The sequence below is a fragment of the Elgaria multicarinata genome, chromosome 3 (assembly GCF_023053635.1).
Source record: "Elgaria multicarinata webbii isolate HBS135686 ecotype San Diego chromosome 3, rElgMul1.1.pri, whole genome shotgun sequence".
NCBI lineage: Eukaryota > Metazoa > Chordata > Lepidosauria > Squamata > Anguidae > Elgaria > Elgaria multicarinata.
Window position 1 is genome coordinate 17771015 of NC_086173.1, and position 13491 is coordinate 17784505.

At 44.5% G+C, this 13491-nt stretch overlaps 1 protein-coding gene across 1 annotated transcript in view; it reads right to left on the reverse strand.

Moving 5' to 3' along the window:
- Positions 1 to 8995, reverse strand: part of PLP2 (proteolipid protein 2) — a 32251-nt gene extending 23256 nt beyond the window's left edge. The window contains exon 1 of the mRNA XM_063119455.1: positions 8805 to 8995. Within this exon, the coding sequence (XP_062975525.1) occupies positions 8805 to 8894 (90 nt within the window). The 5' untranslated portion in view covers positions 8895 to 8995. The remainder of the gene's footprint in view (positions 1 to 8804) is intronic.
- Positions 8996 to 13491: the final 4496 nt, after the last annotated feature.

Sequence of the window (13491 nt, forward strand, 5' to 3'; positions counted from 1 at the left end):
ATCCCACAACGAGGCAGGCCAGACGGTTTCCATTAGAACACCAGACATTTATTGATGCAATAAAGCTTGTGGTCTTTGCCTATTACATTTTAGAGAGATGATGCAGCACCCTCAACGGCATGGCACCTGAGAGGGTGCGGCACAAAAAGGACAAGAACTTCCCTTGTTCCCTCTGCCTTCCTTTGCCTCTTTCCTGGGTCTTGTTGGGACCTGCTATTCCCAGCTCTATAAAAAATGAACAAGCCATATCACTCCCATGCTAATAGAACACCCAACCCACCAGCCTTAAAGAAACACACTCACCTTTAAAATACAGGCTATTGCTCTAGTGGCATCTGAGTAATTATTTCCTATTTATTTTCTGTAACAGTCAGATAGTGTGGTGTAGTGGCTGGTGTGATGGACTAGGATTGGGAGACTTGGGGGGGGCATATTCACGGTGCCACCTTGGCCCTGCTCTGCCGCTAAACCCTGCAATGCAGAGCAGGATTTTCCGGTGGTCATCTGGGTATCAGAGCCCACCCATCTCACTGCCTTCAGCATGCAGCAATCAATCAGCTGTTGCTATCCACCCCGGACAACCCCCGGGTCAAAGCTGGAGTGAGGTCACAAAGCGGAAGGCCACGGTGACATCATTCTGAAGAAAAACGTTGGGGTAAGTCCCTAACTTTTCTACTGCACATTTTCGCATTTTTGCTGCAATGCTGATTCACACGATGTTTAGACAGCCCCCAGGGTTCAATTCCCCATTCAGCCATGAAGCTCACTGGGGGCTTGTTCAGAAGTTAAGCTAAGCCACAGTAATTAATTAAGGCCTTTGGCCTAACCATGATGGCTTAGCATGTCATGGTGGGGAGGAACCGCTACCATGACAGTTACAGAACCACCCAGGTTAACCCTCCCACTGCTGTATGGCTAAGGGGCCCCAGTGGTTAAAAGGCTGACCATAGATTCCACCAGCAAGAGTGACCACCACTTCTAGCGATGCAATTTTATTGTGTTTTATGTTTGTATTGCTTTTGATATTACAACGTTTATGTATTTTATTGTTGTAAGTTGCCTTGCAAGGGCTTCTGCCCTGAAAGAATGGCCAAGAAATGTTTTAAATAAATAAATATCAAGGTGCCCTTAGAATAGAGGCCTAAAAAGCTGCATTAGCACACACTTTCCCCCACCAGTTCCAAATCCCTGATGTCTGAAGACAAAATAATTGGATAAGGACTCAGACTTCTGGCTTCATCCACCGCCAGTTCTCAAGAGCTGAAAAACTGGATTTCTCCAAAACCGTTTCTGTTAATTATTAATAAAGGTGGCAGAGATTTAACAGAGAAGGCAGCCACCTCATCCAAGAGCTACTGCACCCATCAAGGAAATACCCCCCATACCTCTCTTTTACAAAGCCAGGAGAGGATTCTGCTCCACCCCTAAACGCTCTTTTCCACAGGTAGTGGATGGAACACACTAAATTTTATTTATTTATTTATTTATTTATTGCATTTCTATACCGCCCAATAGCCGAATGCCTACATGCATGTCCACCACCTTCATATATAGTTCAGATGCTTATCAAGTGAGACTTGCAACAAAGTTTTGCAGAACTGAGAGGGTTCCAGCCAGCCACGACCCTTTTCCAGGATAGCCCATTCCCCCTACTCCACCCCCCAATAATCAGCTAGTATTCCATGTCCACTGAAACTCCGATCATCCCTCCCTCGCCTCCTCTCTTTAGGTTTTTTCCACCTAAAACGTTGCGTTTCTACAAATCTTGAGAATAAGTATTCTATCAGTATTCTATACAAGACATGCACATGATGAGCCCAGTTACGTTACGATATGTATTCAATATATTCACATATATGTGAACACATACTGCGGTTACAATCATAATTTGCTTTGCTTTATTGGAGAGATTTATACCTCACTCTTCAGTAACATTCCCAGGGAAGGGGGTCACAAAATGTGTATACACATACATTTCCCTACAAAGTTTATTCACCAATAGGAAAGCATGCACAAAGTAGACAAAACCTTGAATGACACATACAGACATGTACAAAAGATTACATACTCAGGTATGCATGCAATGCCTGTACCACTTCACACCAACATTATATATTGGCAGGATACAAATAAATATAATAATAATATATCCCAAACAATATTATTTATAACACACACACACATATTTACACGTAAACTACAATTATGCCCTCCGAATAAGAATGCTTGCAACATTTCACATACATCAGGAGAGGACAGACAGAAAACATCCACTCCCCATGAGGGCAGCTGAGACAACGGCCATTTTGGCTTCTCCTCTCCCAGAACCATCCCTTCAGTGGTCATTCCAACCAGTCACTATAAGACCTGGTACCTGAATTTGCTTGTTTTCCTCTTCCCTCCTCATTCATTTTTTCTTTTGTATTATTCCCTCTGTCAAGGACACTATGGGCTCCATTAGATGGGGGGAAACATACTTTCCTACTATCACTTCTCCGCCTCTGTTTACATTGGTTGTTACTTCCTTTTTCAAAAGAGGAAGTAAACAACGTGCACAAGGCCCATTCAGTTGGCCGTTCTAATCGCGCTGCTTCTCCTGCAGACAGCAGGAGAAAGCGGCAACATCCATGTTTAAAAATATATCAGAATTTGAGGGGGGGGGTGTCACACAAGGAAGTCCAGAAGGGGCGGGAGGCATACAACATCATGAGAGGTACCCCCGAAAATCCGCAAGTGCCCAGTAATGAGCGTGGAATAAAACGCTCGTCTGATGGAACTCTATATGGCCTTTAAGTTCCCTTCAAAATTTATAATTCTGTGTTTATTAGTTTGTAAGTCCATAGGCAGGTACTTATAAGCGCTTTAAGGTTAGGGACATGTAAAAGTTCACCCTCAGTTATAAATATGCAGATCAATATTCGCAAAGTTGCTTCTAATTCGATATTATGAAGCCTGAAAAACAGCAGGTCCATGTCAATACCTCTGAGAAATGCAGATGGTAAATAGAAAACCATGGGGAGGGTGGTCTACAATTCTATCAGCAATGAATGGCAGTAAGATTAAATTTATCTTGGTTTGGAAGAATAGCCTTAATAAAAATGAAGATTTTAGCTAAAATTAATTTTGTGTTTAGGATGTTACCAATAAAAATATCAGAAACTGAGATAAAAAGCTGGCAAAATATTATTAATAAATATTGTAATGGAGAAAAGAGAGCAAGAGTGAATAAAAATAATTGGTATCTAAGCCAAAAAAAGGGTGGATTGGGTCTCCCAAATATAAAATTATACTACGCAGCAAATAGATTAAGACATATTGTAGAAGCAATTATAGGAGTAGGAGATTTATATTGGATGGAAGAAAAAACTATAAGTAATGTAGAGATGAGTTTGGATAATGTCTTTTTTAAAGATGGAGGGAGAAAGTGGGTTGGAAGTATAGATAATCCACTCCTGAGGACTCAATGGGAAATTTGGAGTAAATTTAAAGGGAAGCTGCTTCCGAGCAACTCTCCCTTAGCACCGATAATAATGTTAAAGAATTTCCCAGAGGATCTGAAGGGTAGATTATGTAAAATATTAAAAGAGAAAAGTAAAATGAAACTAAAGGATTGGTTAAGAGATATAAAAACAAGAGAGGATATGGAAAAATTGTTAAAGGAGAAAAAATTATCTTGGTTAGAATATGGGCAATTAGAACAATGGAATAAAAAGTGGATTAAAGATAACAGAGTTTGCAGAAAGATGACGAAGTTTGAAGAGTTAATAGCAAATAAGGAAAAAGGTAAAGGAGGTAGTATAGTTTTAAAAGGGTTAATGAGTGAAATATATAAAATATTGTTAGAAAAGGAGTTTAGAGAGAACTCAGAGAAAATGGTATGGGAGTCAGATTTGAAGGTACTAATAGGGCGACAGAGTTGGGAGGGACTATGGAAACAAAGAGTGTTGAGAAGTTTATCAGTGAGAATAAAGGAGAACTATTTTAAAATTTTGTGGAGGTGGTACCTAACCCCGATTAGATTGAATAAGATAAATGATCAGCATTCAGCAAATTGTTGGAGAGGTTGTGGGGAAAAAGGAACGTATTTACATATGTGGTGGCAATGCAAATATGTACAAAGATTATGGAAGATGGTGTTTTCAGAAATTGAAGAAATAGTGGGAATGAAAATAGAACAAACGCCAAAGATTGCATTGCTGTCACTATTTGAAGATATAAAGTGTGGAAAAGAAACTATAGAGCTGATATCGAGTTTGCTGGTTGCAGCACGATTGATGGTAGCTAGGAACTGGAAGATTCAAGGGGAATATTCTATTGAAGAATGGTACAAAGAAGTATGGGATATAGCCATTAATGATAAACTGACATGTAATATTAAGTGGAGAAAAGGCGTAACTAAAATAAATGAGTTTGAAGGAATCTGGAAACAGTTCCTAATATTCGTGTTTACTAAGGGAAGTGGGAAACCGCCAGTAGAAGAAACGATCAGATTTTGGACTCAGGAATAGATCCCGAGGTGGGGGGTGCACGTTTATGTTAAGAATGATGATGTTGTAGTAGGATAATGTATAGGTAATACTTATTCAACATATATGTACTCAACATTTATTCAATATGTATGTAGCAGTTGTTTGATGTTTTTCTTTTTCTTCTTCTTCTTATTATTGTAATGTTGTATGTTTATATAGTGTAGAAAATAAATAAAAATTATTAAAAAAAAAAAAAGCAATGAATGGCAGTGCTTGATTTCTTAAATTTATAGCCTGTCCCATTGCAAAGGCTTTGGGCAGATAACACACAGCCAACAAAACTCCCATTGAAACAGAATCAAAGGTGAACACTAGAATCCACTTATAAACTAAAAAAGGAACAGGATGGGCAGACTGCAATAGAGGTATAACAGTGAAGTACACTGAAGGATTGTTGTAGCCTACTTTGCAAATTGGGCTGAAAGAGTGAGTATAGTGCAGGGTGGAGCCCAACTGCACCACATTAAAAGCTTAGATTTTTCCATTGTTTTCTATAAGCTCTCACTGCTACCTCTAGGGACATTTGCAAATAGCTTCTCACTGTAAGCCAGGAAGTGACTATCCCAGATAGAGAGGATTTTTCTCTCTACATTCCCCCCCTTGAATTCTTATGGGGGTGTTTTGGGGATCCCACTCCCATCCTTAGCAGTTTTGTCCCAAAGATTTTTTTTTTTTTTTTGTACTTGTGCATATATCTGGAATCCCCAGAGCCTTCCAACGCATCCTTCTTGTGTGTGGAGTTGCTGTGATTTTGGCTGCATAGCAGCAGGCCCTCTCACACAAAGTTCAAAAATAGCATGCCAGATAAAGCAATGTAGTCCAGTAATCTGCTTCTGACAGTGGCCAAGCAGAAAAACCATGAGTTCAAAAGAGCGGTTTTGTGTTTTAGATCTTAGCGCATACCTCAGCCTTATACTTGGTTAAGTTACTTTTCCTTTAGCCTCAAGAGTTTGCCTTCTGCAGAACTAGTGTTTTGTGACTGGCCACACCCATCATTGTAGCTATTTTGTGAATGGGAAAGCCCCATCCATGGTGGCCATTTTGTGAGAGTGCCCACCACACTCCAAAAAATCCCAAATGTGCCCACTGACCCAAAAGTGGTTGGGAACGGTTGGTCTTGGAAATACTTTTAGCGTTTCCACATGTTCTAGGGATGTCTTTTCTCTTACGGCAGATAATCCATTATGAAAATAAAGACAGAATAGCTGCACAATGTTTTTCTATTAGTTGCCCTAAAGCAGCCAAAGAAAACCTGGTGCCCTCCAGATGTTTTGAACTATGAGCTTGAAGCTGTGCTACATAATAACTAGGAGCCTTTCTACATGAGCCTGCTACCGTGCACTTTGGATTCCTCACTTGTAGTAGTTTGCGGGCCTTTTACACATGGCCGTCATCCTCCAGAGCAGCCTTCCTCAACCTGGGGCACTCCAGATGTGTTGGACTGCATCTCCCAGAATGCCCCAGCCAGGCTGGGGCATTCTGTGAGATGCAGTCCAACACATCTGGAGCGCCCCAGGTTGAGGAAGGCTGCTCCAGAGCCTCTTGGAAAGTCTGGTGTTTTTCTCAATGGTGTTATAGAAGCCTCATGTTTTTACACAATTCCACCATACCTGAGGGCCACTTAAAACAAATAGAAAAGCAGCGAAAGAAACCTCCCACCCCCGCAAAAAAAAAAAAAGGTGTAAAGGAGACAATGTTAATACGCAAAGAATCCAGAAGGCCTCAGTAAAGGGGTGGGTTAAATGTAGAAAAGCCTCAGGTGGAGCTGTGCTAGAATGGAATAATCCTAATACACGAGTAGAAATAGGGCTTTCACAAATACCCAATTTTCCGTGTTCTAAAGAAAGAAAAGAAGCAAGCATAAGTGCTCTGAAAAACTAGAAGCAAAGCAACATCTTAAGAACCCAAAAGGAATCACAAGGCACAATAAATGTAGAAAAGTTCTGTAACTCCCAGGTTGCCTGACCATTACCCATGCTGGCTGGGGCTTATGCAAGTATTGTCTGGAGGATGTTTAGTTGCCTAACCCTGCAGTAGGTGAAGTCTCTTCCAATGTGGACAAGCAGAGTGACGGGGCAAGCCCTGGTTAGTCGGTTGCAGCAAAAACATCAAACCCTGTGGCACCTTAAAGCCTAATGCCTGTATTCTGGCATAAACGTTACTGGTCACTGCCTGTTGCATTGGAGGCATGAAGTGTTAATTGGCAGATTCAGGTACACATCCTTGAGAGTGGGGAAGAGATGCAAACACCGTTGTTCCAGGGAAATGAAATAGTAGATGGAAATCTGCCAGAACAGAAAAAGTCAGCAACCCTAAATGTGCCAAGCAAGCTGGCTAAATATACACCTGGAAAGAGGTACCTATATTTACCACATACCCATATAGCCACAAGTCTACGTGGGGCTTGAAACATACTGTATCCATCTTGGATCTCCTTCGGGAAACCGTTTGGCAAGCAAAGCTGTTGAGCCAAACCCAGAGGGACACTCCCTACCAATTAACTCTCCGCACAGACACACACACACGTCTATGCCCAGCCAGGCACAGTGAGTCATTCACGCCTGCCCAGATGTGCACACACATGGTGCAACGGGAGGCAAACAGCACGGCACACGCTCAGAAGCCGCACCCAAAACGATGTCCCGGAGCAATGACGGATGGGGAGAGGCCAGGAGCCACTTTGGAACCTCCCAAAGGACTTTGAAATAACAACCAGCTGCCGCTGAGAGTAATGGCCGATGTTCTGGATTACAATCTTCCAACCACTGGCCCCTCTGGCAGGGGCTTATGGGAGCCATAGCGCAAAACACCTGGAGGACACGGCGTTGCCTCCCCCCCTTGCTGTACAGCGCGTGAACAATCCGCATGAGACGAGCCTCTGCCCCAGGGAGCTTACAATCCTAAAAACTTTAATACGCAAGTCTCGTGGAACTCGGAGTTTGTGTGCGTGTGTAGGTGGGTGGGGAGTAGGTGGGTGAGTGAGTGTGTGTGTGTGTGTGTGTTACTTCCGAGCAAACATGTCCTAGGATCGGGGCTGCAAATTTAAACAGGAAGGGGAAGAAAAGTGTCAAAAAACAGGGAGCTGGAAGGGGGGAAATAAGAGAGAAGCGGAGATAAAGCGTCGTTCTCACCCGCGCGCTTAACGGAGCAGGGGGCGGAGAGACTGAAGGGCTGGCCCTCCTCCTCCTTCACCCACCCATCCGCTCCCTTTCCTTAGCACTGGAACCGACGATCCCCCTCTCCAACCGACCACTATCCCCCTCATCACCCGCCGTAACCCAACCAAAGTTCAGGCAGAAACCCCTCCTCCGGCAAGGAGCGGAAAACGAGTCCGTTACCCCTCCGGCCCTCCTCCTCCTCTTTAACTCTTCCCTATCTTAGTAGGAGCGTCGCCTTACTCACCAGTAGGGCGTTTCCCGCCTAGGAATCTCCGGGGGCGCCGCAAAATTGCCCCGGACGCCTGGATTCCATTCCCAGTTACAAGAGTTTGGCGGAGCCAGGGAATGGGGTGGGTGGCTGGCTGGCTGGCTGGCTGGCGGCGAGGAACAACAAACAAACAAACAAACAAACAAACCAAACACTCCACCTCTATTTCGGCGCCACTCCACTGCTGCCACATGCTAAGTTTCAGCGGAAGCCGCTTAGGCACCAAACAGACTTGATGTCACGCTCTTACCAGCATAACAACGGGGGGAGAGAGATCAAGACCAATAAAAAGGGGCGCCTCTCTTCCGGAGAAGACGATTCCACCCCACCCCCCAACCCAACGCTCGCCATTAGGAAAACTTCCCCTCTGTAATAATCTTACTTATTTCCATATGGAAATAAGCTACGCTCTGGTCGCCTCCTCCTTAACAGGCCCCAAGAGGGTGGTGATTTATATATCGTCTTTGTACATGGAAAGAGGTAAAACTGGAAATATATGGAAATGCGTAAAACTATGACAGAGGGGAGGTTTCATATCACATACATAATGTGCACATTATATATTTGACGTGCAACCTTCCTCTCTGTCATAGCTTTACTTATTTCCATGGGCAAAGACGAAATATTGCCACCCCTCGTGGAGTCAGGAACTTAGGTCCTACATTCATTTACCTGGGAATAAGTCCCCGTGAACTCAGTGGGGCTTACTCGTGATACGCATAGGGTTGCATTGTTAATCACCCTACTCCTGGTTCACTCAACCAAACCCCCTGCCCGAAACGTTCAACACAACCCCCCACCTTCCGCCCTCGGTTGCTCCTGATCCATCCACTCCCGTTATCCCCTTACTATTTCCGCGATGAGGATTATTCCCTTGCGAGTTCGCACGAAGGTGGTGAACTGCCCCATGCACCCTTTGGAGCCGCCGGAGGAGTCCATGGTACCCGATAAACCCCTTTTGGGGGGCGGGAGGGAGACGACGTCAACTTTCTTCCCCTCTCCGACTGCTCTCCTCGTCTCCCGTCAAGCGCGGGCTTGGCTGGGCGAGGGCGTGGAAGCGCGTCGGTGAGGTGGAGCGGGGCGGACGGGCGGGGCAGAGCTTAGTGAGTAACCCTCGCTGCCCCTTTAAGGACAGCCGGAGAGGCAGGCCTGGCACTTTCCAAAAAGGAATCGAGGCGGGAAGACGGTTAAGGAGGGGGCCATCACAGCGTTGCTCGGCGCAGATTCAAAGTGGGCGGCGTGGTCCTTCCTTCTTAAGGCTGTCGATCCCTACAGGGCGCGCTTACTTGGGAGTAAGTCCCATTGAATACAGCGGCGTTGACTTCCGAGGAAATAATGGCTGAGTTCGGACGACACGCTAATCAAAGGGGGGGGGGCGGTAATAGGAACAGACTGGGAAACAACCGTTGATTCGCGTGTCGTCCGAACCCAACCAGAGAGGGTTACGTTCTGGCCAGTGGAGGCTGGTGGCTCCGATTTCGGTGGGGCTGTGAATCCCTTCTGCGGTTCAGCCAGAACTCTAAAGGAGCTCTCCAAGGTGCTGAACCTATTTTCGGGATTGCGTTCCGGACTTTGGGTAGTTCCTTTAGCGTTCTGGCTGGTATGAAACCCAGAATGGAATACCAGCCCCACCGAAATCGGAGCCATTCTGCCTCCCCTGGTGCGGGCTGTAAAGCTGCGATTCGACGTAAAAACCCCAAATTCATAACACGGCAATACCTTTATTAGGCTAAATAAGCGTCAACACGCACACACGCAAGCTTTCGAGATCTCCGGATCCTTTGATCAGAGAAGATGTTGCAAAAAGGAAGTGGCTGGGGATGAGGAAGGGAAAGGCGGGAAACGGACAGCGAGCTCAATCAGTTTAGTTCTGATAAAAAACGCGGGTGGGGATGGCCACGCGTCCCTAGACACACGCGCCGATGGAATGACAGAGCTGAAACCAGGCCTCCCAAGGCTAAATTCTGGAAGCTGTTTTTCAGTGTTTTTTCAGACTTCAGTCCTGGAAAATATGGTGGAAGTGCATTCCAGCATGTACACACATGCTGCCAACTCCCCACAGGGCAGTGCACTTGTGCATATAACTGCTGGTGACAAGAGGAAACTCCGCAAGTGAAACTTGTTCCTGGGTGGTTGGGAAAACTTCACCTATAGACTTTCTGCCTGATGAACAGCTCTTAAAGACACAGGAGTTATGCTGGGAGGAAATCTTGGCAACCCTGCAGAAAATCCCCACGGTCACACTGTTAGGGAAATTCCAACCTGATAGGAAAGGAACCCCTTCACAACCGGTCCAAGCACAGAGACTCCTTTATTTTAATCTATGCATATAGGAGACAGTTCTTACTACGTACAAACCGAGGACAGAGACTCTCTGCCCATCATCCCTATCCACATACATTTATAACATTCCAAAACCCCTCCATGCATTATACAAGAGCCCCTCCTCCCATCTTCTATTGATTACATATTTTCTATACTTTCCATAAACTAACTTTTCTACATAGAACAATATCTCATGTTGTGTCAACTGCATGTTCTGTGTTTTAGAATTTTAAATTTTGTATACACGTTTTAATCTTAATTTTATAATTTCTGTAAACTGCCCAGAGAGCCCTGGCTATGGGGCTGGCTATAGCCCTGGTTATAAGTGTAATAAATAAATAACTTCTTGTGCCTTTGATAAGACCCCTGCTGAGGTCAACCAAGAATGTCTCCAGCCTGCTGTGAGACACTCTTCGGTGCCCATTGAGGTGGAGGTGGTGGGGTCTCGTTGATAAAGCTTGAAGATGCCTCTATGTCTGGAAAATATGGAAACTTGCTTCTGGGTCCAAGGCCTGTTCTCTGGAGTTACAACCTTTCTCCCGTGTCAGATTAGCTGGACGGATGTGGGGCGAAGGGTTTAGGACAACCTTGAGCCGGAATTGAAGACTAGACACACTTTATTATTCTCCATGAGGAGACACGAAGGTGGGGTCCAGGACTACTGTGTGCATGCTTGTGTACTTTTATCCAGGCTGAAATGGGGGACTTCTAAGGGGTTCAAAAGGGGCTTTTCAGGTTTCTTTAAGAGTGGCACGACAGGCAGAATTCAACAGGTGCAGCTATCCCCACATCATTCCACCTCCATGCTATGAAAGTTGTTGCCTGTGAATTTATTTGCACATTTATATCTAGCCTTTCAAGCATGTTCAAGGCAATTTACAGATACACAATCTGGTTTTAAGGCTGCAGTTCTATGCAGACTTGCTTTTTATCAATAGCCACTAGCCATGAAGGTTACGTATTACCTCCAGTGTCAGAGGCAGTTCTGAATACAAGTTGCTGAAGAATATGAGCTCCATCAAGCCAGCTATTTATCGCACACTCGCCATGCCTGGTATGCAGTTTTGTAGCCCAGTACTCACATGATGTTGTCCACATCCTGCACTCATTTCGCCTCCCCCCCCCATGTTTCATTTCTTTTTGAAAGAAAATCTGGATTATTCTTCCGTCCATGCGAAATAAATGCGCTCCTCCCTCCCGTGTATTGCTGTTGTTGGATTCTATCTGACCAAACTGTTCTTTGTTGGGGGCATGTGTTTGAGGGCAGGGTGGTTCTCTGCTCAACCTTGAAGGGAGAGGGAGAGGGGTCCCATTTAACTCTATGTTCTTACTCCTGAGTAGGCATGACCAGGGGTACAATTTCACCTTAAAAGAAACGTGGAAAATGCACCCTCCTTGCCCACAGCTCCCTCACTTTTAAAGATAGAGATCAGAATTGGCACAGTGATAGCTCTTAAGTAGAGGTTTCAGCATGACAAGTTTGAATCAAATCGGTTCATCCCTTGATTTTTTAGGGATTTTTAAATTCCCCCTTAGACCCTTTTCCTCATAGTCCACCAGTGCGAAAGATTGATTTTCCTTTCCTTTGATCATGCAAAGCTGTGCATCTCCAAGTTCATAAAATAGAGATCTTCTGGTTCCCTTACTCAAGAGTAAATCCCATTGATTTCAAATGCATTTACATCCAAGTCATACTAAAATTCCATGCATGCTTACCTTTAAGTAAACCCCATTGAACAGAGAGACTTACTGCTGAGTAAACAGAAGTAAGACCTCAGAAGTAAGCATAGGGTTGCAGAGCACTTTTTTCAGTTTGCTGTTTTAGACTTAAGAAAAAAGCTTCTGAGTGACCATACTATTAAAAGTCAGTTCTATATGTGTTTACTCAGAAGTAAGTCTCTCTCTGTTCAATGGGGTTTACTCAAAGGCATAGTAGTGCTCCAGGTAAAAAGATACATGAGCTGAAAGAGCGCAGCAACACACAGACTTCTTCTCGATCCTCCCAGAGTGCAGGACACGGAATAACGGGCTCAAGTTAAAGGAAACCAGGGGGGGATCTACACTACTGCTTTAAAGCGCTTTATAACAGTTTTGACAACTGTTGGGGCCCAGGACACACTGCATATACAGGTTTCAAAACATTTTCAAATCGCTTTAAAAGCAGTAGTGTAGATCCCCCCCAGATTCCAGCTGGACATCAGGAAAAACGTCCTGACTGTTAGAGCAGTACGACAAAGGAATCAGTTACCTAGGGAGGTTGTGGGCTCTCCCACACTAGAGGCATTCAAGAGGCAGGTGGACAAGCATCTGTCAGGGATGCTTTAGGGTAGATTCCTGCATTGAGCAGGGGGTTGGACTCGATGGCCTTGTAGGCCCCTTCCAACTCTGTTATTCTATGATTCTATAAGTGCCCAGCGCTCGACTCATTAAGGAAGCGGAAGAGGAGACAGAGGATGAAAACTGGATTAAAGTGACTTTCAATCTGTAAAATGTGCTAATATTGCTCTCTTTTTTCAATTTTTCAAAAAAAAAAAAAATTCCACCGCCCCCACCCCCGGAAAAAATGGAAAAAACCGATTTTACATCTCTAGTTCCCTTTGCTCTCCCTCACTCCTTTCCCAAAGGGCAGTTGATACTATGAAAGCGTTGTGTGCCCCTTAAAGCCAGGGTGGGTTTTGGGTTTCTTTGTTTCTGGTCAATTTGATAACACTTCCCTTCTTTTGTTGTGACTGAAGAAATACAAACATTATGGAAATAAGATCCATAAACCTGTACATAAGAGTTAGGAAGTCAATGATGCATTCTTTTTCCATATAATGGCAACCCTTTGAGAATTAACAAAGCCTGTATTACCATGTCTATGTACTAAGTTCTTGCCCGATAAGAGCTGAGTGGCACAGAAATTACAATCTAATCAAATAGGGTGGAAATGTTTGCAGTTGACAAACACCTGACTCAACTTCCTGTGCTCAGACAGGAAGCTGAAAGGACGAGGGTAGCAATACTGGTCGTTGCTTCTGAAAGAAACCTTCTGTGTCCCCATTTGCAAAGGACTAACAGCACAATCCTATGCATGTTTGCTTGGAGGCAAGCCTCCCTAATTTCAATGGACTTACTCCCAGGTAAGTTTATATATAGCAGGGGTGCAGAACCTGATGCCAGGGGGGCAACCCCAGCTGTCCAGATGCCCCAATTCAGCCCTTCCCCATTT